The sequence below is a fragment of the Scylla paramamosain genome, chromosome 29, assembly GCF_035594125.1.
Source record: "Scylla paramamosain isolate STU-SP2022 chromosome 29, ASM3559412v1, whole genome shotgun sequence".
Taxonomy (NCBI): domain Eukaryota; kingdom Metazoa; phylum Arthropoda; class Malacostraca; order Decapoda; family Portunidae; genus Scylla; species Scylla paramamosain.
This window is the reverse complement of record NC_087179.1, coordinates 7,061,704-7,089,679: the sequence shown is the minus strand read 5'-3', so window position 1 is coordinate 7,089,679 and position 27,976 is coordinate 7,061,704. Positions and strand designations below refer to the sequence as shown.

General features: G+C 40.8%; 2 protein-coding genes across 28 annotated transcripts in view; one reads left to right on the top strand and one right to left on the bottom strand.

Moving 5' to 3' along the window:
• LOC135115221 (uncharacterized) overlaps positions 1 to 3,200 on the top strand; it is a 74,599-nt gene extending 71,399 nt beyond the window's left edge. For 5 of the 15 annotated variants that reach the window (XR_010275882.1, XR_010275888.1, XR_010275887.1 and 2 more), the window contains 2 exons: positions 1,347 to 1,481; positions 2,025 to 2,452. Coding sequence is in view for 2 of the 15 variants with exons in the window: in XM_064031761.1 (XP_063887831.1) it covers positions 2,025 to 2,100 (76 nt within the window). In the remaining 13 variants the exon portion in view is untranslated. Of the gene's footprint in view, positions 1 to 1,346; positions 1,482 to 1,825; positions 1,985 to 2,024; positions 2,453 to 2,489 lie in introns of those variants that run through there. The other 10 variants (XR_010275883.1, XR_010275890.1, XR_010275889.1 and 7 more) reach the window with 7 other exon arrangements.
• Positions 93 to 24,943, bottom strand: LOC135115220 (uncharacterized). Of its 13 annotated transcripts, XR_010275879.1 has the most exons (8): positions 8,530 to 9,808; positions 7,810 to 7,916; positions 6,907 to 7,030; positions 5,664 to 5,815; positions 4,820 to 4,929; positions 3,590 to 3,842; positions 1,361 to 1,443; positions 93 to 796 (listed from the first exon to the last, which is right to left on the bottom strand). XR_010275879.1 is itself a non-coding variant. In XM_064031751.1 (7 exons), the coding sequence occupies exons 1-6, from the start codon at positions 8,613 to 8,615 to the stop codon at positions 3,609 to 3,611; spliced, it is 813 nt and encodes a 270-aa protein (XP_063887821.1). In that variant the 5' UTR covers positions 8,616 to 9,808; the 3' UTR covers positions 93 to 793; positions 3,590 to 3,608. The 13 variants fall into 13 exon arrangements, 12 of the variants coding, with proteins under 12 accessions (XP_063887821.1, XP_063887820.1, XP_063887819.1 ...); XM_064031751.1 differs by lacking the exon at positions 1,361 to 1,443 and having other exon boundaries at positions 93 to 793; XM_064031750.1 differs by lacking the exon at positions 1,361 to 1,443 and having other exon boundaries at positions 3,566 to 3,842; positions 8,530 to 9,805.
• Positions 24,944 to 27,976: the final 3,033 nt, after the last annotated feature.

Sequence of the window (27,976 nt, the reverse complement as noted above, 5' to 3'; positions counted from 1 at the left end):
TGTCACCTCCTCTATCCAGCCCTTCCTTGTCTCTACATATCTAGTCCTTCTTTGCCTCTATCACCTCTTGTCTAATATTTATCCAACCCTTCCTTATCTCTGTATATCTAGTCCATTGCTTCTATCACCTCTTCTGTCTAATATTTATCCAGTCCTTCACTTCCTGCCTTTAGTTAGCATACACTCCTCACCTCTTCTGCCGTCTATATTCACCCAGTCCTTCCATCCACACACCACAGGAATCTAAATTAACACACATTTTCCAATATTCTTCCTTTCATTAACCCCTCACTGTATTTCCAGAGTGAATACTTCCCAGACCATCCAGTCATTTGTACTGTTTGGGAAGTCTTTCATGAACTCTTGCTTGAACAGAAAATGTTGCAAAATTTCTCACAGGGACTGACCAGGTTCCTCTCTTAGGCATGGAGAGAGAGAGAGAGAGAGATTTGTGAGAGGCTGTGGGGAGTGACTGGGTTTGTCAACATACTGTGGGAGACATACTGTGGGTCTGTGGATTGTGAGAGAGAGAGAGAGAGAGAGAGAGAGAGAGAGAGAGAGAGAGAGAGAGAGAGAGAGAGAGAGAGAGAGAGAGAAAGGGGGGCAGGGGGAGGATTTATTTTTCTTTTATTTATCTTTTCTATCTTTCTCTCATTTCTTCTTTTTTTCTTCCTCTTCTATTAACCTCATTCTTCTCTCATGTCCTCTTCCTTCTTTGTTGTCTTCTCTCTCTCTCTTTCTCTTTCTTCCCTCCTTATTATCATCTATCTTCTCCTCTTCCTTGTTTCTATCACTTCTGGAAAAAAACAATGCAAATATAAATAATACATTTTGAACATAATAATAATAATGATAATTAATTCTCACAATCAGTAACATTCTCTCTCTCTCTCTCTCTCTCTCTCTCTCTCTCTCTCTCTCTCTCTCTCTCTCTCTCTCTCTCTCCTTTATTTCATCCTTCTCATGTCCCCCTCTTCTCTTCCTTCCTTCCTTTCTTATATTCTTCCTCCTCTTTTCTTTGTCTCTTCTGTCAGTCATTCCTCTGAAATATGAATAAATTTAGAATAATAGTAATAAATTTAATAAAAATAATTTCTTGTATTCTCTCTCCTACACATACGCAAAATTCTCTTAATAGAAATAATTTCTTGTATTCTCTCTCCTACACACACAAAATTCTCTCTCTCTCTCTCTCTCTCTCTCTCTCTCTCTCTCTCTCTCTCTCTCTCTCTCTCTCTCTCTCTCTCTCTCTCTCTCTCTCTCTCTCTCTCTCTACAAAACCCCTTCTTTTACTCTCACATACTCAAAAACTCCCTTCCACTACTCACTCAAACTGATTCTCTTAGACACACACACACACCCAGGCTTCCAAGTTGATAATCCAAAAGCCAGCAGATGACAGCTTCCTTCCAGCACACACTTGTATCGCCCAACTTGACCTGCCTGAATACAAGCTGATACAGTCCATGCAGCAGAGTAAAGTTTGAATGAAGCTTTTTTTGTTGTTATAACTTGTGGTGTGGTCCAGCAGTCTTCCTTTTCCCACTTTTTAAGAGGGGAGAGAAAGAATGGTGGATGACACCACTTGTAAGGAAGACACAAGTTACTATAGTTTAGATGTACTAAAAATTTTTGCACACTAAATGTTTATTACTGAAAAGCTTTATATATATATATATATATATATATATATATATATATATATATATATATATATATATATATATATATAGATAGATAGATAGATAGATAGATAGATAGATAGATAGATAGATAGATAGATAGATTGATTGATGGAGATATACAGTGGTCCCTCTTGTTTCAGTTTGGCAATAGGTTTGAACTGGTACCAACACCCAAACTGGCACATCAGATCCACTTTTGGTGCGCCACTCGCTGACGTAACAGAATGGTGTTGATCCAGTTTGTCATCCATGTGCATTGTTTGATTTTTGTGAACCTCCCGACAGCCATCTTACTGTTTTTTTGCTGCAATTAACCACATCTTTGGTGTTTATCCCGAGGAGTGCAGCCTCTACAAGTGGTGGAGGGCATGGACACTTGGATATGGATGACACTGGTTTGGGTGCCAAATATTAATAGTGCACCTACACAATTACCACACTCGCTCCTCTCACCAGGCTTAACTATAAATAATTAAAGGTAAATAACATCTGTCATCTATTATCTATTGTATTCTATATTGCTGTTAATGTTTCATGTATACTGTAATGTCTTTGCTTTCAAATGCAAGTCAAAAGGGTGAACCCCATTTATAGTACTATTCACGTTTGGCAAATTTCACTTTTGACATTGGTTTGGCTACACTAATTGAACTGCTAACAGTGAGGGACTACTGTAAATGTAGTAATAATTATAATTATAATAATAATAATAATAATAATAATAATAATAATAATAATAATAATAATAATAAAAAGTAATGATAAAGTGCAAGACATGTTCATTAACGCAATTATTTTCTCCAGCATGGAGGAGTGAGGAGGCACATCTGTCTGTGATTAGGGAATGCAAATGACGATGTTCCAAGGACATCACCCTGTCCTGGGACATGACATGAGAGAGAAGAGGAAAAAAGGTCTCTCTCTCTCTCTCTCTCTCTCTCTCTCTCTCTCTCTCTCTCTCTCTCTCTCTCTCTCTCTCTCTCTCTCTCTCTCTCTCTCTCTCTCTCTCTCAGAGTTTCCATAACACCAAACTGCTCTGGTGTTAATTTCATGAGTTGCTGAATAATAGAAATGGGAATGTTAGTTCAATGCATTTAGCTCTGAGTATGAAAGAATGACAAGAAAGAATGCAGAGGACACTAGAACACATGCACAGAAAACTGAAAGATTTTTAAACTTTTGAATAGGTGTAGGAAAAAAAAAAAAAAAAAAAAAAAACTGCAAAATCAGTGTCTCCTTAAAACAACACATGACAGCAATGATAACTCACACAACAATAATGCTTGATGAAGACTATATTTCCAACACAGATTTATGAGAACATTTGGCAAAGCTGTGCACTGTTTACTTGTGTTAAAACTATGCCATGATTTGAGAGGAAAGTTGGTTAGTCATTATAGGGTTAAGATGATATAAGGGTGTTTATTTTAGCTAATTTCCAATGACTCCTAATATAAGATTAAAACTTTAATGATTAAGTAACTATTTCATTGTTTACATTAATTTACACCAAAATTTCGCAACTACAACCTCAGGGATGTTTAGTTAATCCAATTTTGTTCACAACTACTACATTTTTTCCAATGGTTTACCCATAGTACAACACAAACAACTACAATATCATTCATGCTATTTCATTCCAAAAAAAAAAATTCACAACTATGTACATGATCTAGTTTACAATAAAAGGATTTTGAACAATAGTTTCCCCATTAATCAACCCTAATTTTTTTTCCAGCTACAAAGAACAATTCAACTACAATACCATTCATGCTATTTCATCCATTTGAAACTTCACATGCATGTGATTTACAGTACTTTACCAAAAAAAAATTAAGATCAACAATGTTCCCATCAATCAACCCTTTAAACTTTCCCACCTACAATCTGACAAGTGGAGTCACCAGTTTTAAATGTCAATAGTTATCCAAGATTGAATTTATGCCTTCCAATCCTCTGTGGGTCTTGGAGGCATCCATGAGTCCCACTGTTCTCCTGAGAGCAGTGCAGGAGGTTGCCTTCAACATAAACCTTCTTGACAAAGTACTTGGATGACTTGTTGCAGCTTTGCTCTTTTCTGAAGGTGACTGCAGCCTTCAACTCAAGGCACAGCTTCTCCAAGGCACCCATCATACTGTACTTTATTAGCCCAGTGATCTGTGGAGAATAAGTAGTGGTGATGGTGGTGGTCCACCTCTCCAATACAAGAGTTCACCATTATTAAAAATTTTTCATCCTTTTCACCAGTAAACTCTGGAACTCCCTGCCTGCTTCTGTATTTTCTTTTCCCTATGACGAATTTTTTCATGAGGAAGGTCCCAAGACACTTCTCCAATCTTGGATAATCCTTACCACTACACACCAGCAGACATAAAAATACCGTGAAGGATGCAACTCCCTTTTTAGAAGAGCCAGAGGTCACAGGAGCAAAGGTGATGGGACCCTCCATGCCCTCAACACTCATATCAAGCCCCATTATCACCTGCATCACTCGGGAACACACCATCACCACCATTACCATTGTGTTGTGGCGCCCCATTATCACCTGCATCACTCGGGAACACACCATCACCACCATTACCATTGTGTTGTGGCATCATATCAGTAGTATAATAATTGTAAGAATACAAGGGAAACTGCAAGAAGCCGTCTGGTCTACACATGACAATCCCTGCATGAAATGTGCTTACCTATTTTCACTATCATCCTCATGCATAAATTTGTCTAATCTTTTAAAGCTCCCTAATGACTCAGCACTAACCTAACTACTGAGTCTATTTCATTCATCTATCACTCCATCTGAGAACCAGTTCCTTCCTATTTCTTTTTTAAATCTAACTTTATCAAGCTTGACATGAAGAAACTGAGGATAGTGATAATGGTTGCTATTTCTGATTATTATTCTTACTTCCATTAACACTCAGAATATGAAGTCTGTCTTTATTCTTATTTTGGGTCCCCAGTGGAAAGGGATAGTCTCATTGACCACTGCACTACAAGCCAAATACCTTAAAAACACCCTTAAAATGAAAATGATGGCTACTCTTCACAACCACAGTGCTGCATCCCTCTTTTCTAAACATCTTCACTCTAACCCCTACTTCCCTGCTCCCTCCAGTGACAGCCTCCCTCACCTCTGGGTTCACTTGAGGAGCTGCCATCAGCCACCCAATGACATTCATTTGCAGGTTCTTGGTGACAGAGTTCTCCTGGATCTTTAAATTTTCAGGATACACCACCAAGCCTGTAAGGAGAATTGGTGAAGAGAGAGAGAGAGAGAGAGAGAGAGACTGTATGTTAGATGCAGACAAAATGATAAAGTAAGGTATTAAAATCTTGCATGCAAAAAAAGATATGCACACTAATAAATACTTAAATTACAAAACGTTAAAACATCCATAAACTCCTTGCACATCATACTGAGCTCACACTCCTCTCATTCCCTCAGATGCTACCAACAACTTTATTTAAACAAATAGATAGATAGATAGATAGTCACAAATACACTCTTATTCCCTCCAAGACACAACAATGACTTGATTTCAACAGAGATAGACAAAGACACACACACACACACACACACACACACACACACACACATCAGGCTTGGGTCTGAGTACATGTACTCAACCAGATTCCAAATGTAGTGCAGTGGTAGATGTATAGGTAGAGGTAAGGTCAGGGTGACACAAGCCTGTCCCTGGGGAAGCCAGGTGGTCTGGATTGGTACCAGTGAAGTCATGTGAGTTACAACCACTGCAGTTCCCACTCCTGCTGCTAATCTGTCAGCACCTTTGTGTAAATATGTGGAGTGAGAAACAGCTGTCAAATGCTGTCTGCACTGACAGGCTGCTGCACTGAGAGGCACACAGCAATCCATCCCCATCAGGTATCAAGCGAGATTCACCCCAAACTCTCCACATTCACACAGATAGACAGACACAATACACACAGAAATAAATTAATAGATACACATACACATACAGACTTGGTTACCAGGAGAGACAAAGTGGAGATGCCAGCCAGCAGGTACAACAGACACCTGAGCAGCAAGTTGGTATCTAACACTGACCTCACTGATGACGACATCTACAGGAATTGTTGACAAGTTGTTCTTGGGTAAATAGATCCTGGAGGAAATACACAGAAAAGATCCATTATTGCAGAGACAAACAAAGGCTGGATATTGAGGGGATACAACAAAGAGTTAAGGAAAGGGAGGTTTTTCACTGAAGGATCAAAGAAAAGCTGGATATTTGGAAGGGCAACAGGAAAGTTGAGAAGAGGAAAATGTTGGAATGATACAAAAAATGCATGTGTTTTCTGTCTGTGCATAAAACACACACACACACACACACACACACACACACACACACACACACACACACACACACCTCTGTAAAGATCTGGGCCTCACCTTGGCCATGCACTCACATCCCTCCCCAGTATCTCAATCAATATCTTTTGATCCTGAGAAGAAACAAGAGAACTATGTGGAATGAAAGAGACAAAATATACACAAGAAAACAACAAAACACAGTCACTGGACTAACCATCTCAGTGACGTTTAGAAATACTTACTGGAATTTTCAAGGGTACTTCATGTTTCTGGTTTAACAAGTATTCTGCATCACCAGAAAAAAGAAACACCTATGAGAACATGACTCATTATCATGAAAACAGTCCTTATGAAAGTTGATGGGATTTTCCAAGGACATTTTTTTCATGATTGAGGAAATAGTTAATAGTATTCTGCATCATCAACCAAGCAATCATAAAAACCAGACTCCTCTTTTAAAACAGCTCCCATAACACCTCAAGTATTCCACAATATGGGAATAAAAGTTAAGGTTCCCCGCACTTCTTACCACAAACCAGACTCCTCTTTGAAAACAATTCCCATAACACCTCAGGCATTTCACAATATGGGGATAAAAGTTAAGGCTCCCAGTGTGTCTTACCACAAACCAGACTCTTTTAAAACAGTTCCCCTAACACCTCAGGCATTTCACAATGTGGGGATAAAAGTTAAGGTTCCCCGCACTTCTTACCACAAACCAGACTCTTTGAAAACAGTTCCCATAACACCTCAGTCATTTCACAATATGGGGATAAAAGTTAAGGTTCCCAGTGTGTCTTACCACAAACCAGACTCTTCCTCTTTGAAAACAGTTCCCATAAGACCCAAGGCATGAGAGTTAAGGTTCCCTGTGTGTCTCACCACAAAAACTGCTCCATCCAGGAGAGAGCCACCAGCACCCACAAACTTGAGGGAGAGGAAGAAGGGGTGGGCGGCATGGAGGATCTCTGGGTATTTGAGAAGGATTTCCTTGGCCATCCTTGTGCTGCAGAGAGAGAGAGAGAGAGAGAGAGAGAGACAGAGAGAGAGAGAGAGAGAGAGAGAGAGAGAGAGAGAGAGAGAGAGAGAGAGAGAGAGAGAGAAGGATGAAGGAAAAGACCAGGAGGTAGAGAATGAGAGAAATGCAAGTAAATGAGGAAGACAAGGAAAAGGTGTGTGTGTGTGTGTGTGTGTGTGTGTGTGTGTGTGTGTGTGTGTGTGTGTGTGTGTGTGTGTGTGTGTGTGTGTGTGTGTGTGTGTGTGTGTGTGTGTGTGTGTGTGTGTGTGTGCGTGCGTGCGTGCGTGCGTGCGTGCGTGCGTGCGTGCGTGCGTGCGTGCGTGCGTGCGTGCGTGCGCGTGCGTGCGCGCGCGCGTGGGGCAAGGAGGGGGTGAGGGTAACTATGCATGATAGAAAGGTTTAAATTGTGTGTGTGGAGGAAAGTGTGCATTAAAGAAAGAAGAAAGAGGAATACAGGATGAGTGAAGAAATGGATAATGAAGGATAAGGTAGAGGAAAAAGAATACAGCAAAGATGAAGAAAAGATATCATTGAAGGATACATGATATGATAAGAGGGAAAAAGAATACACTGCAGGAGAAAAAGGATATCACTGAAGGATATAACAGAAAAGTATAATGAAGGATAGAACAGAAGCAAAAAGAACACAGGAGGCATGAAGAAAACAATATTACTGAAGGATGCAAGAGGAAAAAAACACAGTGCAGGTGAAGAAAAGAAGATACTGAAGGATATAACAGATGGGTGATAAGGACAGTCATTCTCACCACATCCTCCACACCCTCCAACTGCTTCCATCAGAACAGATCGGTGTGCAAGGACTTGACCATGGGGTACTCCTTGATGACCAGATGTGAGGGATACACCACCAGTCCTGTATGGGAGACAGATAATAAACTGCACTCCCAAATGTTTTGCTCTCTCTCTTACCTCCGATACTTTCAGTTGTTATGGTGTTTTCAGGGGTTTTCATGGTTCCAGTGATGGTTCAGCAAGGATTCTGCATCTTTAATAGTCCGTAGTGTGAGGTATTGGGGTTTTAAACAGTACATCAACATGCAATACATTTTATCCTAACTTCGATAAGTATGTACATCAGTATACAAGATTTTCCTTTATGTAAGAGGAACTCTGGCTAAGGCCAACAAAAAGGAGAGAGAGAGAGAGAGAGAGAGAGAGAGAGAGAGAGAGAGAGAGAGAGAGAGAGAGAGAGAGAGAGAGAGAGAGAGAGAGAGAGAGAGAGAGAGAGAGAGAGAGAGGGGAAAAAAATAAAAAAAAGAAATGAAATGAAATAAAATAAAATGAAATAAAATAAATAAATAAATAAATAAAAATAAAAGGGCCCACTGAGGTACCAGTCTCTAGAAGACAGAGCCAAAAGAATTACCCTAAATTTAAGAAGTGTCTTGTATAAGGAAGTACAGACACAGGCAGGGAGCTCCAGAGTTTACCAGACTGACACCAATACTCGAGAGGACTCCATGTACCAGCTAGCGGAGACGACAGCAACCTTGGCTATGAGTTGCTGTCTCACGTCTGGCGCCTCAAATATGACGTTCTCAAAGGTGAGCATTGACACGGCCTCATCTGGTACACACAGCCTGACACAGGGGCTGTTGTCAGTATTTGTGTTGGGAAGATATGGCTGGTGATATTTTTATTTATTTATTTTTTCAAGTAGGAGGGACACTGGCCAAGGGCAACAACCCTCCCCCTCCCCACACCAAAAAATAAAAAGACCCACTGAGATGCCAGTCCCATAAAAGGGTCCAAAGCAGCAGTCAAAAATTGAAGGATAAGTGTCTTGAAACCTCCTTCTTGAAGGAATTCAAGTCATAGGAAGGTGGAAAGACAGAAGCAGGCAGGGAGTTCCAGAGTTTACCAGAGAAAGGAATGAATGATTGAGAATACTGGTTAACTCTTGCATTAGAGAGGTGAAAATAATAGGGGGTGAAAGAAAGAAGAAAGTCTTGTGCAGCGAGGCCGTCAGAGGAGGGGAGGCATGCAGTTAGTAAGATTAGAAAAGCAGTTAGCATGAAAACGGCAGTAGATGATAGCAAGAGATGCAACATTGCAGTGATGAGAAACCGGCTGAAGACAGTCAGTTAGAGGAGAGGAGCTGATGAGACAAAAAGCTTTTGATTCCATAATGTCTAGATGAGCAGTACAAGTGGAACCCCCCCAGACATGTAAAGCATACATGGACAGATAAGGCCCCTGTACAGAGTTAGCAGTTGGGGGGGGATGAGAAAAACTGGTGAAGATGTCTCAGAACATCTAATTTCATAAGAGCTGTTTTAGCTAGGGATGTGATGTGAAATTTCCAGTTTAGATTATAAGAAAAGGACAGACCAAGGATATTCAGTTTAGAAAGGGGGACAGTTAAGTGTCACTGAAGATGGGATAGTTATCTGGAAGGTTGTGTCAAGTTGATAGGTGGAGGAATTGAGTTTTTGAGGCATTGAATAACACTAAGTTTGCTCTGCCCCAATCAGAAATTTTAGAGAGATCAGAAGTCAGGTCTTCTGTGGCTTCCCTGCATGAACTCTTTACTTCCTGAAGGGTTGGACTTCTACAAAAGATGTAGAAAAGTGCAGGGTGGTATCATCAGTGTAGGAGTGGATAAGACAAGAAGTTTGGTTTAGGTCACTGGAGAATAATAAGAAGAGAGTGGGTGATAAGACAGAGCCCTGAGGAACACCATAGTTAATAGATTTAAAGGAAGAATAGTGATCTTCTACCACAGCAGCAATAGAACGGTCAGAATGGAAACTTAAGATGAAGTTACAGAGAAAAGGATAAAAGGCACAGAAGAGTAGTTTGGAAATCAAAGCTTTGTGCCAAACTCTATCAAAAACTTTTAATATGTCCAAAGCAACAGCAAAAGTCTCACCAAAATCTTTATAAGAGGATGACTAAGACTAAGTAAGGAAAGCCAAAAGATCACCAGTAGAGTGGCCTTGATGGAACCCATACTGGTGATCAGATAGAAGGTTGTGAAGTGATAGATGTTTAAGAATCTTCTTGTTGATGATTGATTAAAAAACTTTAGATAGGCAGGAAATTAAAACAATAGGATGGCAGTTTGAGGGATTTGAAGTCACCCTTTTTAGGAACAGGCTGAATGTAGGCAAACTTCCAGCAAGAAGGAATGGTAGATGCTGACAGAGTTGAAAGAGTTTGATTAGGCAAGGTGCAAGCATAGAGGCACAGTTTCGGAGAACAATATGAGGCACCCCATCAGGTCCATAAGCCTTCCGAGGGTTTAGGCCAGGGAGGGCATGAAAACATGACTGTGAAGAATTTTAATAGGTAGCATGAAGTAGTCAGAGGGTGGAGGCGAGGGAGGAACAAGCCCTGAATTGTCCAAGGTAGAGTTTTTAGCAAAGGTTTGAGCAAAGAGTTCAGGTTTAGAGATAGATGTGATAGCAGTGGTACCATCCGGTTGATATAAAGGAGGAAAAGAAGGAGAAGCAAAGTTATTGGAGATGTTTTTGGCTTGGTGCCAGAAGTTACAAGGGGAGTTAGATCTTGAAAGATTTTGACACTTTCCGTTAATGAAGGAGTTTTTGGCTAGTTGGAAAACAGACTTGGCATGGTTCCAGGCAAAAATATAAAGCCCATGATATTCTGGTGATGGAAGGCTTAAGTACCTTTTGTAGGCCACCTCTCTATCATGTATAGCATGAGAACAAGCTGTGTTAAACCAAGATTTGGAAGGTAAAGAGTGAGGAATGTACACCTCCATGTCAGACTCTACTACCTCTGTTATGTACTCTGCACACAGACAGGTCTCTGACATGGAAGCAGTAGTCATTCCAAGGAAAATCAGCAAAATACCTCCTTGGGTCCCTGCAGCTAGCAGAGGCAAAATCCTAGAGGCACTTCTGCTTATGGGGATGCTGAGGAAGGATTGGAGTGATAGGACAAGATAAAGATATGAGATTGTGACTGGATGAGCCCAACAGAGAAGAGAGGGTGACAGCATAAGCAGAAGGATTAGAGGTTATGAAAAGGTTAATAATGTTGGGCATATCTCCAAGATGGTCAGGAATACAAGTAGGGTGTTGCACCGATTGCTCTAGGTTGTGGAGGATAGCAAAGTTGAAGGCTGGTTCACCAGGATGGTCAGTGAAGGGAGAGGAAAGCCAAAGCTGATGGTGAACATTGAAGTCTCCAAGAATGGAGATCTCTGTAAAAGGGAAGAGGGTCAGAATGTGCTCCACTTTGGAAGTTAAGAAGTCAAAGAATTTTTTTAAAGTCAGAGGAGTTAGGTGAGAGGTATACAGCACAGATACATTTAGTTTGAGAGTGACTGTAATCGTAGCCAGATGGTGGAAAACTCGGAAGGTTCAAGAGCATGGGCAAGAGAGCAGGTTAAGTTGTTGTGCACATAAATGCAACATCCAGCTTTGGATTGAAAATGAGGATAGAGAAAGTAGGAGAGAACAAAAATGGGGCTAATGTCAGTTGCCTTAGACACTTGTGTTTCAGTGAGGAAAAGAAAATGAGGTTTAGTAGAGGAGAGATGGTGTTTTTACAGACTGAAAATTAGATCCAAGACTGCAAATGTTGCAGGAGTTAATGAAGAAAAAGTTGAGCGGTGTCAAGACACTTAGGGTCGATACCAGAAGAGCAGTCTGACCTGGGGACATTTGTTGTCCCCTCCCCCGATGGTGACTCTATGAGGCTGGTGTAGGAGTCTCCATGATAATTGAGTGAAGGGTGTGTGTGTAATTAAATGCTTGTAGTTTTGTGTGAAGGAAGAGAGTTGTCTTTAGAGAGCAGGCTGTGACTGTCCCCTTTTCTTGTGAGACACAAAGGGAAACATTCAGTGAGGTCACAGCTGCATTTAATGATAAGTTCACAGCACCCCATCATCCAGTGCTTTAGACCTCACTGGGAGTAATTATCATTTTGGCAGGTGCCTGCTGCCTCCTCCTTGTAACATTCTCTTCTGTTTCTTACTTGGCATACCTCTGGATAACCTCAAAGTGTCCCTCAGCAGTCTTTGCCAGCAGTTTGCCCACAAATGTCTGGCCTGAGGAGGAGAGAGAAGAGGCTCAGGAAAGAAAATACAGTACAGATGCAATTCCTCTCAACTTCTGTGCTTTCTTATGGAAGGATAACAGAGAAGGTATAATTTTACTCCCTTCATCTATCTACTTATCTATACACCAGGCCACCAATCCCAGACAAAGCAACACTCACTCACACACACATCACTCACACTCTTAGGCCCACTGGTCTCTGGTGGGAAGGAACAGTGTTGTGGACCTCCCTACAACACCCTAGTGACTGTATTTACAAGACTCTGCTATGGTTATGGTCTTCACAGAAGATAATAACACAATTCCTCTCATAAATTTTATGAGTCATGTGGATGGTCTGGCACCAGCGTGGCAGTACATACATGCCATGGCCTCACCTTAGGCCAACTGAGTACTGACTCATTATCCAGTAATTACTGTCCCACTCCCTCCCCTCCCACCACTTAGGGATAACATGCCACACATCTGAAAAAGTCTCCAAAAATCATGCACACACAAAAAAAACAGATACAGTATATGAAAAACAGCAAAACATAAGGAGTACCACAAGGTGTAATCTAAAGTCTGAGTGTAAACAAGCTATGTCTCAGACACACAGCTCAAACTTTGGCAGATTATTGCCAAAGTGCTGGATGATTTTTCAGTGTGCACAGACCAATGTTGCTTTTTGCACACATTTTCATTCAAAAAAGTTAATTACAGTCCCTTAATTAACTTAGTAATTTCTGTCCATCTCCTCACCTTGAAAGCCTCACCATCAAACATTAAGCCAGAATTTTTGTAAACAAGCTGAATGAAAGTATCATGATAATAGAAATAATATTGCTTTATTACTTCATGCATGTATGCAAAAAATAAACTTGACTCGATTATTCCTGTCTACCAAACCTTTAAAGTCTTGCCATCCAAGCACTGGGCCAGAGTCCTTGTCAACAAACTGAATGCCTCTTGATAACAGAATTAGTATTGTTTTATTACGCTATCCCAAAAAATTTAACTTGATTTTGTCATCTCCTCACCTTCAATGCCTTGCCATCAAACTACAATCCAGAATCTTTGTCAACAAACTGAACAATAACAGAAATTATATTGTTTTATTACTCTATAAAAAAAAGAAAAAAAAAATCATTCCTGTCTGTCTCCTCACTTCCTCACATCATGTTAACAAAGATTATATTATTTTATTACTCTTTATATGTAACATTGGTGTATCTTTGAGTCCTTTCATGGGAACCAAAAAGGCCTGAAAGTTTACTAAACACACACACACACACACACACACACTAAAAATCCAGCCATCTACGTCACTGAGAGTTGCCCTAGTGGAAATACAGAGTATGAGAGTTCACACTGGTTCTACTCGTTGCTGTTCCGTCTCCAAAGCAGTTAAATTGTTATAATGAGCGGTGAAGAGGGGTCTACTTCGGTCCCCACTATGTTGTTTATGCCAATGGGGACCGTCTCGAAGGCTAGACAGAGAGACCTCGGGATTTGGGGAAGAGGACTGAAGGGTCAGGAAAGCAATGATGAGAAGGAGAATTATCACACTGGAAACTGAAATGAAGGAAATGAAGGATAGATTTGACAAGATGGAGAAGATGGTTGAAACTTTGATCACCGAGAAGGGGGTGTGGAGAGGTGCATATGACGATCTACATAAAAAACAAACGTTATATGAAAAGAAAGCAATGGAATATGAAGGCAAAGTGGAAGAGTTAAATGTAAAACAGGAAAATTGGAAGAAAGAACAAGAGAAAGAAAAGATAGATTTTAGGAAAATTGTGGAGGAACAAACAAAGGCAAACAACAAAAAGCTAACAGAAAAAGTTGTTCAAGTTATAAAACAAAGAAAACTTGGTGAGAGAAACTGAGGATAAGAAAAAAACTGTCGTGGTATTCGGTCTGAAGGAAGAGTATACACCTCAGTGGACTGAAAGAGAAAAGAAGGAAAAGACATGTGTGGAAAAATTAGTGGGGACATTACAAGAAGAAAAAGAGCTAACTGGAGAGATCGAAGAAATTAAAAGAGGAGAAACCGGACATCATGGGAATTGTTGAAATTAAATTGGCAAGTGAAGGGATATATTAAATATTGGTGAAGGAAAATACAACCTCTGGATGAGAAATAGAAAAAATAAACAGGGAGGAGGTGTGATGCTTCTAATTAGGAAGGATTTATTAGTGGAATCTGTCACATATGGGGTGGAGGAGGCAGAAGTATTGAAAATAAACTTAAGACAGAATATTGTAAGATACTGTAACATTGTGGTGACTTATGTTCCCCCCTATTCCAACTCTTGGAGAGAGGATGAATATAACAAAATGCTTGAGGACACAAGGACACAAGGAGTTATTTGAGGAAAATGACGATATACTCCTGTAAAGAGATATCTTGGGAGAATTGGACCACGGAAGGCAGTGAGCCATCATGGGGGAACAAGCTACTAGACCTGGCTATTGAAAATGTCCTGACACAATGGGTTACAGATGACACAAGATGTAGATGAAATGAAGCACCTTCAAGGCTCAATCTAATTTCCACCAAGAAACAAGAAATAGTAGAAGACCTTAAATACATAAACCCAATAGGAAAAAGTGATCATGTGCTGATTCAGTTCACAGCTACGGATAATAACCTCAGTATAAGAAAAGAGGACCACAGAAGAGAATGGCTAAACTACAGCATGACTAACTTTGGACAACTTAGGAAGTATTTCAGTGAAGTGAATTGGAACATGGTTATTCAAAAGGAGGACATAGAGGAAAAGTGGACAGCTTTCCTGGACATTTATAATAAGGGAGTAGAGAAATGGGTACCCAAAAGATCAACAGAGAACCTTTTCAAAAAGGATTGGTACAACAGGAGATGTGCAACAGCTAGATTGGAGAGAGAAAAAGCATGGAACAAGTGGAAGAAAAACAGGAGACTGGACCTATGGAACAATTATATAAGGAAGAGGAACGAATTTCTTAAAACTCGCAGAGATGAGCAGAAAAATTTTGAAAAGAATGTTGTGGAGAAATGTAAAGACCAACCAAAATTATTTTATAAATTCATTAATGGAAAATTAAAGAGTAAAGATGAAATAAGCACAGTAGAAGCTGGAGAAGAGATAGTGGATAACCCAGAAGAGGTAGCTGAAGTGTTTAACAGATACTTCCACTCTGTGTCTACTAAGGAAAATGATTTCAGAGATGAGAGGACAGCATTAGAAAAAGGGACCGACCTAAAGGAGATTAAAACATCAGTAGATGAAGTAAAGAATATGTTGGAAGACCTGGATGTAAGGAAAGCAATGGGTCCTGATGGTGTCTCCAGTTGGATTTTAAAAGAGCATAGCTCACAATTAGTCTCAGTGTTGCACAATATAATTAGCACCACCCTGGTAAAAGGTAGAGTACCCATAGATTGGAAATGGGCAGATATTACCCCAATCCACAAGACTGGAAGTAAAGAAGATCCATTAAATTATAGACCTGTATCACTCACAAGTGTGGTGGCAAAGATTTGTGAAAAGATTATCAAGAACAGATGGGTGAAATACCTAGAAGACAACAAGGTGATAACAGAGAAACAGTTTGGTTTCAGAAAAGGGAGATCTTATGTCACAAATTTGATATATTTCTACTCAAGAGTAATAGATATAGTGCCAGAGAGAGATGGATGGGCCAACTGCATATACTTAGATCTGAGAAAAGCATTCAATAAAGTTCCACACAGAAGACTAATATGGAAATTGGAAAAAACTGGAGGACTCAGTGGATCACTGAGCCGCCTGAGGTGTGCTTTACACTCACAAACTGACCTTTATATTTGAAAAAAAAAAAACGGCTTAAGCTCGTCAGTGAGGGTTGCAACACTATTATTTCCTTGTGGTAGTTATTCCTCTTCAGAAAGCAATGATTGGTGTGTTAACATGAGCGGCTTCTTTCACTGATAAACTTGGGGAATTCCCTCTCTGATATCTTACTTGCATATTACTAAGAGTTTATGTCTGTTCTTATTTTGTCCCCTTACTATTGCAGGAGTTGAACAATGTATTCACTCTGTCACTGGCACACTCTGGAGTTCTCTTTGGCATCTTATTTCCACGTCCCTCCAGCTTTGTATTTATTCTTATTCTGTCCATCTTACTAATGCAAGAGTTAAGCAGTATCTTGACTCTCACATCTTTCACTAGCACACTCAGGAATTCTGCTTGATACTGTATTCCCACAGCCCTATGATTTTCTGCTTATTTCTACCTATATTCTGTGCACCTTACTAGCGCAAGAGTTCACCGGTATATTTACTCTTTCACCTTTCAATGGCAAACTTAAGAATTCTCTGTCTGATGTTGAATTTCCATCTCTCAACGATTTTCATCTTTTTATCTTGATCCTATAATGTCCGCTTTATTAATGCAAGAGATATCGTGTTTTCACATACCTAATAACTTTCATTTTATTCTTATTAATTGACTGTTCAACTCACTAACGCAAGAACTAAAAAAAAAGTCCACTGTTTCACCTCTTTCAGTGGCAAACTCTGGAACTCTTTTCATGATTCTAATTTTCTTGACCACCACCTTTAGCTATACACCACCTTTAGCTGAAGCCCCCTAATGCCTCAGCACTAACAGCCTAATTACTGTCTTATTCCTCTTGTGAAGGATTTCATGATTCCAGTGGTAGTTTAACAAGCTCTGTGCTTCACTTGCTTCATCAACTTTGTGCCGCGTGAGGACATTCGCATTATTGAAGAAAGAAAGCGTTTAATCCTTTCTGCACAATAAATTTCTGAACCTCCTCACATCCTTTAGCTGGAATCCGTAGAACAAATCCTTTATAATTAGTCAGAATATAACAAAGATGTAGTAAATCATAGCGGACGTTAAACTCCATATAATTTATAACTCCATGATGGAAGAAAATATATCGCAAATTTTAAATCCCTTAGTGGCATCCAGATCACAATGTTACTGAAAACGTACCACAACAAGTGTCCCAGGCTGAAACCACTCTGGAGCTCCCTGCCTGCTTCTGTCACGCCACACTCCCCATGAATGAATGTCTTTGAGAAGACAACCACTCTGGAGCTGCCTGCCTGCTTCTGTCACGCCACACTCCCCATGAATGAATGTCTTTGAGGAGACATAACCACTCTGGAGCTGCCTGCCTGCTTCTGTCACGCCACACTCCCCATGAATGAATGTCTTTGAGGAGACATAACCACTTTGGAGCTGCCTGCCTGCTTCTGTCACGCCACACTCCCCATGAATGAATGTCTTTGAGGAGATATGTTTCAAGACACATCATACAATTCTGGATTATATTTTCAATAATTTTCTTAAGGGACTGGCACATGAATGGGCCTTTGTTTCTGCCTTTGTTGCTCTTCACCAGTGCCCATCTTACAAAAAAAAAAAAAAAATAGATAAATAAAAAATAAAATAAAATAAAATAAATAAATAAATAAAAATCTTGAACTACTTGATTATAAAAACATTTCTTATGAACACTAACATTTATGTTCTCCAGACTGTAAGGAAACGGATGTGTTATTCGTGAAAGCGTATCAGACAACGTGTCCTTGGATACACACAGATGATTTTTTGATTCCTTGGCAATGAAAACGCAAAAATCTTACATCTTATAAACTTTAAATCCTCTTGTGTTATCCAGCTTATAATGAAACACATGCCTTATCACTGCTAACATACAACACGTGTTACTGTCACACTACTTCACACAGACGATAAAAATGAAAAAAAAAATAAATAAATAAAAAAGTAAAATCCTCTATTTATGAACTTTAACTCCTGGTGTGTCATCCAGTTTATAATGAAGCAGAAGCATCATTACTGTCAACATACAAGCACACGTGTCACTACCTTCACACAGATGATAAAATAAAAACAAACATAAACATCGTAAAATCCAACATCCTACAAACTCTAAACCCTCTTATGGCATCACATTATAATTAAACCTCCACGGTGTTGCTGGAAACGTACACAAACACGTGTCCTTCACCGTCCTCTCTTTTGTACCTCGGTCGCTTCTCGCCAAGGAGGTTCAATAAAGACTCCTCTCTCAGCGCTGGTCGCCTCATGGTCAGCCAGGAATGAACACTCGCGCACCACAACTTATGGAATCAATCTACATATGGAATACTACTTTCTTTTTCCTTTGCATCGTCTCAGCTTCAATACATTTCCACGTGGGCATAAAGGGAAGGTAAATAATGGTTGCAATGTTGCTGTGGATTCTGTTGCAGTTCCGTGAATTTGTCCAGCTGCATCCAGTGTGCCTTGCCGGAGCTTTTATTTATTTATTCTTTTTATGTATTTTTGTTCTTCTCTTCCTTCTCTTCCTAATTATATATATTTTTTTCTCCATCATGCGCTACTCTGCCATTCTGTGAGCTTCTCTTCATATGTTTTTATCTCTTCTCATATAATATTTCTGCTAATTGTTAGAGGTTTCTTTACTTTTTATATATTTTTCCTTCTCTTTCTCCTACTTATTCTTTTCTTCTTCCCACACTATCCCTTTATACTTTTAACTTCTCTTCCTACTCTTTTCTTTCTTCCTCATGTAACACTTCTGCTAACAACACACCACGGTCTAACTTATTCCACATAACTACTCAAATACGTTCTCCTCTATCCCAATTAATTATCTAACCATTGTTTCTTTCGTTCCACTTAATTCACAAGTAACTGTCCAAAATATTAAAGAGCCATGTTCTCCTTTATCCCATCTAATCAACTGACCACCCTCCTGTATCCCATCTAACTACCCACTCACTGTCTCTTCTATCCTAACTAACTACTTTCTCTTATGTTCCATGTAACGAGGTAATGTCTCCTTTGTCTCACCTTTTTAACAGGCTTTTTTTTTTTTTTTTAATTAGGTACCTAGTATTTCTCCTCTCTTCCACTTCAATGGATAATGTCTTTCCTATCCCAACTAATTTACTAGCTGTACTCTCCTCCACCCAGCTAGTCTCCTCTGTTCACTCTACTTAACCACACTCAATAGTTAGCCAGTCTCTTTCACCCGACTACTCGTAAACAAACAGGCCACTGTCTGCTCTCTCCCACCTAATCCAATCTTTCACCATTAAATTAACCACCTTGCCAACAATCAAGATACCGCCCTCCCTATTGTTTCCAGCCCAGTAGCATTAATGACGGTAATCCCTGCCCTCTCTAGTTATCGGTCTTTTTGTCACCATTCCCAGTTTTATGAAGGGCGAGGCGCGTGGCGATGGGCGAAGCTTCTGACCATCAGGGATTAAATTCAAGGGGTGAGTATTGGCTAAGCTGTACCCTGGGAGACTTCATTATCTCCACTGTGTGTTGTGTGTTGTGGGTTTTTGATGTAGTGTAGTGAAGAGAGTTGTTGTTTGTTGGGGTTTGTATTACAAGTGTTACTGGGGTATTAGTGGTAGTGGTGGGTAGTGGTGGTGGTAGTAGTAGTAGTAGTAGTAATAGTAGTAGTAGTGGTAGTAGTAGTAGTAGTAGTAATAACACTGATGTATGTTTCATGTATTTTTTTTCACTGTAGAATGAATAAATTATTTTTATTGTGTGTGTGTGTGTGTGTGTGTGTGTGTGTGTGTGTGTGTGTGTGTGTGTTATGAGGGCAGTCTCTCTCTCTCTCTCTCTCTCTCTCTCTCTCTCTCTCTCTCTCTCTCTCTCTCTCTCTCTCTAACACACACACACACACACACAGGAATATGAGGAAGAAAACATAAGAATCACAGTCAGCCAATCAGTCTCCCTTAAAAACAAACTGTAAACACAAACAAGACATAAACACCTGCAGCTAATACAAAAACGTACCTCAGGCGAACCAATTAAAGAAAAAGAAAAAAACACAAAGAATCACACATACTAAAAGGCACAAATTGCTTCCATCACAACCAATAGACGCTCGTCACGGTTTGAAAAGATGCTTTCCTTAGAAACATATTCCCTTCTCTCTACATCCTCTTTCACTCACCCCGTTACCTCTCTCTCTCTCTCTCTCTCTCTCTCTCTCTCTCTCTCTCTCTCTCTCTCTCTCTCTCTCTCTCTCTCTCTCTCTCTCTCTCTCTCTCCCCATTATTGGAATCTCCTGTACAAATAACTAGACATATATTTACGTAAGAAATTATCCCAAGAAGCGGTGTCAAATTGTAGACCTTCCGGACAGAACACTAATATGAGAAAACTTCCCCCGTGAACAGCAGTGTTTGGAATGCCAGCGAAAGGTGACTGTAGCGATAAAAAGGTTTAATGCAATTGTACAAATAAAGTTCTGTAGCAAAGAAAGGACAATATTAACTTCCTATTCTCTACTTCCTGTGTCCATGGAAGCAATGCTTCACAGTGTTCTGAATGGAGACGTAGGTGGTGAAGGCAACACAGCTCAGGAAATGACAGCTTTATTCCTGACTAGTAATTTCGTAGGAATGACAGTACTAACTACCTCTTCTCTCTTTCCTGTGTCCATGGAAGTAATTTGTTAACAGTGTTCTGGATGAAGATGTGAGTGGTAAAGGCAACACAGCTCAGGAAATGACAGCTTTATTCCTGACTAGTAATTTCTTAATGGCTTCCTCAGAGGACTACAGAAGAAGAGCATAAATAAAAGTCTTTCTTCTCATGCCTTGTTCCCTTCACCTCCTGCCTCCTGTTTGTCACAGTGTCCTCACTAGTGTTCTCAACATCAACAATGACTGACTGTACCTATGAAAAGTTGTTGAAAGAGTAAGTTATCTAACACACGTACTGGATGTTGGTTGTGTAGGAGAAGGCGGCATGTTGGTAAGGCAAGAGATATTATGTGCACTGACTCACACACTGGGACTTGAGATTGTCATGCAAACTAAAATATCACAGTAAAAAAAAAAGCCTGAACAGAGTGGAAGAGAAGTAGGGAAAAGAACCAAAGTAAAGAAGAAAAATATATAAGATAAAAAAAAAAAAAAGATTAAATACTGACGGAAGAAAAGAGAGGGCACACGCGCGCGCGCATGAGAGAGAGAGAGAGAGAGAGAGAGAGAGAGAGAGAGAGAGAGAGAGAGAGAGAGAGAGAGAGAGAGAGAGAGAGAGAGAGAGAGAGAGAGAGAGAGAGAGAGAGAGAGAGAGAGAGAGAGAGAGAGAGAGGAGAGGAGAGGAGAGGAGAGGAGAGGAAAGGAGAGGAGAGGAGAGGAGAGTAAAGAGAAGAAAAGTGTAAATAAAAGAAGAAAGTAAAGAGAAAAGAATAAAGAGAAGAAAAGAAAAGAGAAGAAAAGAGACGAGTAGAGGAGAGGAGAAGAGAAGTTCTCTCCTCTCCTCTCCTTTCATTAGGAGCTGTATCTTGACTGGGCAGGCCTGAAATGAGGGAGGAGAGAGTAAGTGGGAAGAGACGAGAGCAGCGGAACAGAAAAGGAGGAAGAAACTCTAATGAGAGAAAGGGGTGACTTTACTTGTACAACTGCCGTTAACCTAAAAAATAAAGTGCGCCTCATTCCCTCTTCGTCAGGACCACGTTGCCATACACAGTGCACATCCAAACTTGCTTCTGTTGATTGACAAGTTAGGGGTTGGCGGAGTGAACGTGCGCATGACGTGTTTCTCTCCATCACATTCTCCTCTCCTGCTGCCACTGTTTGCTGTCTCGCTAATAATTTTGTCTTCCCCTCGACCCTCTTCCTTCTACAAGTGTTCTCTTCAGACTTTAAACTGCTTCCTTCGTCTCTCTCTCTCTCTCTCTCTCTCTCTCTCTCTCTCTCTCTCTCCTCTCTCTCTCTCTCTCTCTCTCTCTCTCTCTCTCTCTCTCTCTCATTAATTCTATAGTCTTTATTATTTCCGTCGCCTCCTCCACTCCATTTCTGTTGTAATACAGTCCACATTTTAAAATCTTGATAGACTCCACATTCACTGTGATTCACAGTGACGCACAAACTTACACTCTATTACAAACACACATCTGTACTAACCTTTCATTATATTCTTTACTATCTCTGTGATGCTCCACACTCCACTCCACTCCCACTACACTCCCCACATGCCCTCCACGTGTCTCCCTCTCTTCCCCTCTTATTTATTCATGTCTCCCTCACGACGCCTTTTTTTTCTTCTCTCCCCCTCCCTCCTCTTCCTCTCCTCGCTTTCCTACACTTCCCTCTTTTAATCCCCAGACATTTATATTCCTTTCCAAATCCTCACTTCTCTCTCTCTCTCTCTCTCTCTCTCTCTCTCTCTCTCTCTCTCTCTCTCTCTCTCTCTCTCTCTCTCTCTCTCTCTCTCTCTTATATTAGTTAATCAGTCAGCCAATCATTCAGTCAGTCAGTCAGTCAGTCAGTCAGCCAGCCAGCCAGCCACTCAGCAAGTTCACAGGTAAATTAACAAGTTGAAAGGGACAAAAAGTAATCGAGTTTTTTGTAATGAATTCCACTCACTGAAGAAATAAAAGTTGAAAAAGTTGCTTCCTTTCGTATCTAGAAACAAGAGATTGCATTAGAGATGAAAGGAAGACACATGTATAGAGAGAGAGAGAGAGAGAGAGAGAGAGAGAGAGAGAGAGAGAGAGAGAGAGAGAGAGAGAGAGAGAGAGAGAGAGAGAGAGAGAGAGAGAGAGAGAGGTGGCAGGTAAGGTTACGTTGGGTAAGGTCAGGTCAGGTCAGGTCAGGTCAGGTTAGTTTAGGTCAAGTCAGGTTAGGTTAGGAAATGTTAAGTCAGGTAAGGGTTGGATATAATAGAATAGGATAGGATAATATAGGATATGTTAGGTTAGGTTAGGTTAGGTTAGGTTAGGTTACGTAAGGTAGGTTTAATAAAGGTAAGGTTAAGTAATTTTAGGTTAGGTTAGGTTAGGTTACGTAAGGTAGGTTAATAAAGGTAAGGTTAGGTAAGGTTAGGTTAGGTTAGGTTAGGTTAGATAGGTTTAATAAAGGTAAGGCAAGGCAAGGCAAGGTAAGGTAAAAGTAAAGTAATGTAAAGTTAGATTAGAATAGATTAGGTTAAGGCAGGCTTCAGCTGGGTCGCTAGATTTATTTACTCGAGAGCTCGTTTTCTTCCAGCCTGAATGATTGAAGTGGCTCCCCTCGCCTTCGTCTGGCTTCGCTTTGCTTGGTGCTCTGTGTGTGTGTGTGTGTGTGTGTGTGTGTGTGTGTGCTAGGCGATCGAAAGTGTGGTTAGGTTAGATTGTTCCCCTCTCCATGTTAAGCGATCGAATGAGTGAGTGAGTGAGAGAGTGAGTGAGTAATTAGGTTAGGGTTTATGTTTAGTGAAGGGACATTTTTTTTTTTTTTTAATGCATAATTACATCTCATTATTCTTTGTTGATTTGTCCATTTCTCTCCCTGTCTCTCGGCATCTCTGTCTACCTTATCAAATTCTTCAAATCTCTCGTCTATTCAGAAAACTCTCTCTCTCTCTCTCTCTCTCTCTCTCTCTCTCTCTCTCTCTCTCTCTCTCTCTCTCTCTGAGTGTGCTCTGAGACAGCGCTGAATTGACGCAGGGCATTTATGTTTTCTAATCCCTCAGGTCAGGACAGGAATGAGAGCGGATCTTCCATCAGCAAGCGAGGCAAGAGAGGCGTCTTTTGCCTCGCTCAAGTGGGATCTGCGGGGCTCACTGCATTGCCTGAGCCACGCTACCCAAGCTCTGCCCCTCCCTCGCCTTGCTTTCCCCGCCACTCAATGGTACACACTCACCAGTTGGCAGTGCACAGTCAATAGGGAACTTTACAGTATTGGGAATATTCATGAGTGGGGATAGGTGGAAATAATAATATGTAGGTTTGCTTCATTCGTTTGTACATTGAGTGCCACGTTAAGTCTGATCAATTTTTGTAGCTTCGCTTGTTTTAAGTAAAGTTGTAAGAGCCTGTTAGGAATCTAGCGGTATTTGTCATCTTGTTACTTACCTACGTAATAACACACACACACACACACACACACACACACACACACACACACACCAGAACACAAGAAAATAATGCAAACTCCAAGAGGCTATGAGATTAAAAACATACCACCATTTATATATATATATATATATATATATATATATATATATATATATATATATATATATATATATATATATATATATATATATATATATATATATATATATATATATATATATATATATATATATATATATGTAAGAGCAGTGGTTATTAGGACATGAAAAACTTCAAACGCCCAGTGATTAATAAAACAAACTTCATCTGAAGAAATCGTCAAAGCTGTGGCTTGAAAACATCCGTAGCATCACTGAACTAACGATAATACCAACATGGAAAACCTCAATTGCTAAGAAATAAGCAAAGATTGTGATGGGCAGGGAAAGAAAGGGAAAGATTATGAGTAATCTGAGACGCTGTAGCCTAGTGGTTCCTCTGTGCGCAGATAAAACAACAACAACAACAACAACAACAACAACAACAACGACAACAACAACAACATCAACTAAACACTTGCACCAAACAGTGACACTATTAAAATGAACATGAACAAGGAGACCAATTGAAATGTTGAGGCAAAGAGAAGGTTGACAAGTGGTGATTGGAGACGCTGCATCCTGTTTCCTACTAGTTTCTCAATGCACAAATAATAAACAACGACTAAACAGATACGCAGAACACAGGATGATCAGAAACACTGCGGCTTATTACCTTCCTTACTTCCTCTATGCGCAAGTAACAAGCAAATGACTGAACAAATACGCAAAATATGGGTTGACCAAAAACACTGCAGGCTGCTAACCTTTCAGTTCCTCTATGCACAAATAATAAATAAACAAAACACATGCACACAAAATAGTGAGTAGTACATTACCAACATCGACAGGAAGACACGGGGAAGAGCAGGGAGGGAATATGACGCCTTCAAGGTGACTGAGAGGCGATTCCAACACCCAGCGGCTCTCCACGGCACAGTCTGCACTGTCGCCTCGCAGTTCTCACGACCACTGCACACAGTAATGTTACGGATGCACAATTACCGGGGGAAACTAACACACGGGCCGTCACCTTTACGTCACCACGAGATAATGGAGAGGCGACCAAAACTGAATGAGTATCTCAGTTCGTTCAGCAGTTTACAGCACACGGTATTGACACGGAAGCACAAGTACTAAGGAAACTAGTACGCGGCCGCCCGCTGTCTTGACGTAACCACGCGGCAGTGGCGAGGCGAGCAGGACTAAGGCGGCTGAGAGTTACAGATTCAGTGTCTCAGTTCGAAGGTTCGTTGTTTGGAGTATTGTTCACGCAGCTAAGCCAAATGTCCACGGTCTCACAGTGCGGGAAATATCTATACCATTCTTTAGTGTGTAGGAGGATACGTGAATTAAAGATGAGGTGTAATATAAAATCTCCAGGGGACGTACTTATATTCAATGGCCTTTATTGTCACGTGAGACTAACCCGCGCTGACTCGAGTCATGCATTGAAGCGTTACGTTGCCAGATTCCACACGCAACATTAATCCTAGATGTGTGTGTGTGTGTGTGTGTGTGTGTGTGTGTGTCAGGGAGAGAGAGAGAGAGAGAGAGAGAGAGAGAGAGAGAGAGAGAGAGAGAGAGAGAGAGAGAGAGAGAGAGCATAATTTCTATTCGTATGATTTTTCTTTATCTTTTATTTGTTTTCTATCTATTTATATTTATGTATTTGTTAATTGTTTGGGTGGGTATACACTCAGTGCCACCACCACCACCACCACTGCGATTTGTGGCGCTGTGTTGCAGTCATTGTCATCATAATCATCATCATTCTCCTCATCTTTCTTTTCTTCTTCCTCCTCGTTCTTCTTTTCCTCCTCTTCATCATCAACATATTCTCTTCCTCTTCCGCCTCCTCATCATTAGAAATTTGTTCCTCTCCTCCTCTTCCTCCTACTCTTCCTCCTCTTTCTCCTCCTCCTCCTCCTCCTCCTCTCTCTCTCATCTCCTCCTCCTCACCATCATCATCACCTCCATCTTTCTCATCACAATCACCACAACCTCCTCCTCCTCTTCATCTTCATCACCACCACCACCACCACCACCATCATAATCTATTTCCGGTAATACTGCAGTACAAATGTCTCCCAAACATCCTATACACATCATCATTTTTGTCTATTCCAGGTCACCCAAGCAACACTCCTCTCTTCTCTCCAGCTCTAATGGTTCTGTGAGCACTGCCTTGTTTTACCATCCTTTCGTTGACATTCTGCTTTCCTAACTGTCTGTATCACTGGCTCCGCGCTTACTGTGCCCTGCGTATGTCAACTTACTTCTTCAGTGCACTATCACCATCAAGAAGCGGGGTCAGGATTTGCTTAAATGGACATGCCGTGACTCTCTCTATATATGACGAGGACAGACGAGTGAATATACCGGGTCAGTTTTAGTCTCTTCGTAAGCTATTTAAACGAAACACTCCTCTTATTTGTTCGGGAGCTTACCAACTTAGGAAGCGTTTTTGGTTGATACCTTACGAAAAGACTGTGGAATTGACCCTTTTGCCTTACCAGTTCAGTTTTCGGTACTCCCCCAAACGACAAGCAGTGGGCAAAGTTGATTGTGGAACCTGATGACGGCTAAAGCACTTTTGTTGGTTAGCTAGCAAGAGGAAAAAGGGTGACTCTGGAACTGGCCTGTCAGCAATAAGGCGGTAGTTTGAAGGGTTAGACTGGATGGGGACGATAGGTGGAAATAGGTAGGTGTGTGTTTCGTACAGGGACCGCCACGTGCAGACCTGATGGCTTCTTACAACTTTCCTTATTTTCTTATGTTCTCATGTTCTTTTAAGGAGGAGGAGGAGGAGTGGTCAGACTTTCTCGCCTTCCACCTCCCTGGACTGCGCCTTCTGAGTGTCTCTAACCCTTTCACTGCTATTTGACACATCTTTTAATCACTATTTGCTTCTATTGCTGCTGTGGTAGACGGTCACTGTTCTTCTCCTAAATCTATTAACAGTGGTGTTCCTCAGGGTTCTGTCCTGTCACCCACTCTCTTCTTATTATTCATTAATGATCTTCTAAACCAAACTTCTTGTCCTATCCACTCTTATGCTGATGATACCACCCTGCACTTTTCCACGTCTTTTCATAGACGTCCAACCCTTCAGGAGGTAAACATATCACGCAGGGAAGCCACAGAACGCCTGACTTCTGATCTTTCTAAAATTTCTGATTGGGGCAGAGCAAACTTGGTATTGTTCAATGCCTCAAAAACTCAATTCCTCCATCTATCAACTCGACACAATCTTCCAGACAACTATCCCCTCTTCTTCAATGACACTCAACTGTCCCCCTCTTCTACACTGAACATCCTCGGTCTGTCCTTTACTTATAATCTGAACTGGAAACTTCACATCTCATCTCTAGCTAAAACAGCTTCTATGAAGTTAGGTGTTCTGAGACGTCTCCGCCAGTTTTCTCACCCCCCCAGCTGCTAACTCTGTACAAGGGCCTTATCCGTCCATGTATGGAGTATGCTTCACATGTCTGGGGGGTTCCACTCATACTGCTCTTCTAGACAGGGTGGAATCAAAAGCTTTTCGTCTCATCAACTCCTCTCCTCTAACTGACTGTCTTCAGCCTCTCTCTCACCGCCGCAATGTTGCATCTCTAGCTGTCTTCTACCGCTATTTTCATGCTAACTGCTCTTCTGATCTTGCTAACTGCATGCCTCCCCTCCTTCCGCGGCCTCGCTGCACAAGACTTTCTTCTTTCTCTCACTCCTATTCTGTCCACCTCTCTAACGCAAGAGTTAACCAGTATTCTCAATCATTCATCCCTTTCTCTGGTAAACTCTGGAACTCCTTGCCTGCTTCTGTATTTCCACCTTCCTATGACTTGAATTCCTTCAAGAGGGAGGTTTCAAGACACTTATCCACCAATTTTTGACCACTGCTTTGACCCTTTTAA

Bases quoted from the DNA above. Each gene is read 5' to 3' on its own strand.
- LOC135115220 (XM_064031751.1), bottom strand. From the start codon at position 8,615: ATGCTCACCTTTGAGAACGTCATATTTGAGGCGCCAGACGTGAGACAG. The intron at 5,816-6,906 runs GTGAGACACACA...TATTTCCTCCAG, and splicing joins TGGATGGAGCAGTTTTTGTG to GATCTATTTACCCAAGAACA. The intron at 4,930-5,663 runs GTATGTGTATCT...TTCTCCTTACAG, and splicing joins TGGTAACCAAGTCTGTATGT to GCTTGGTGGTGTATCCTGAA.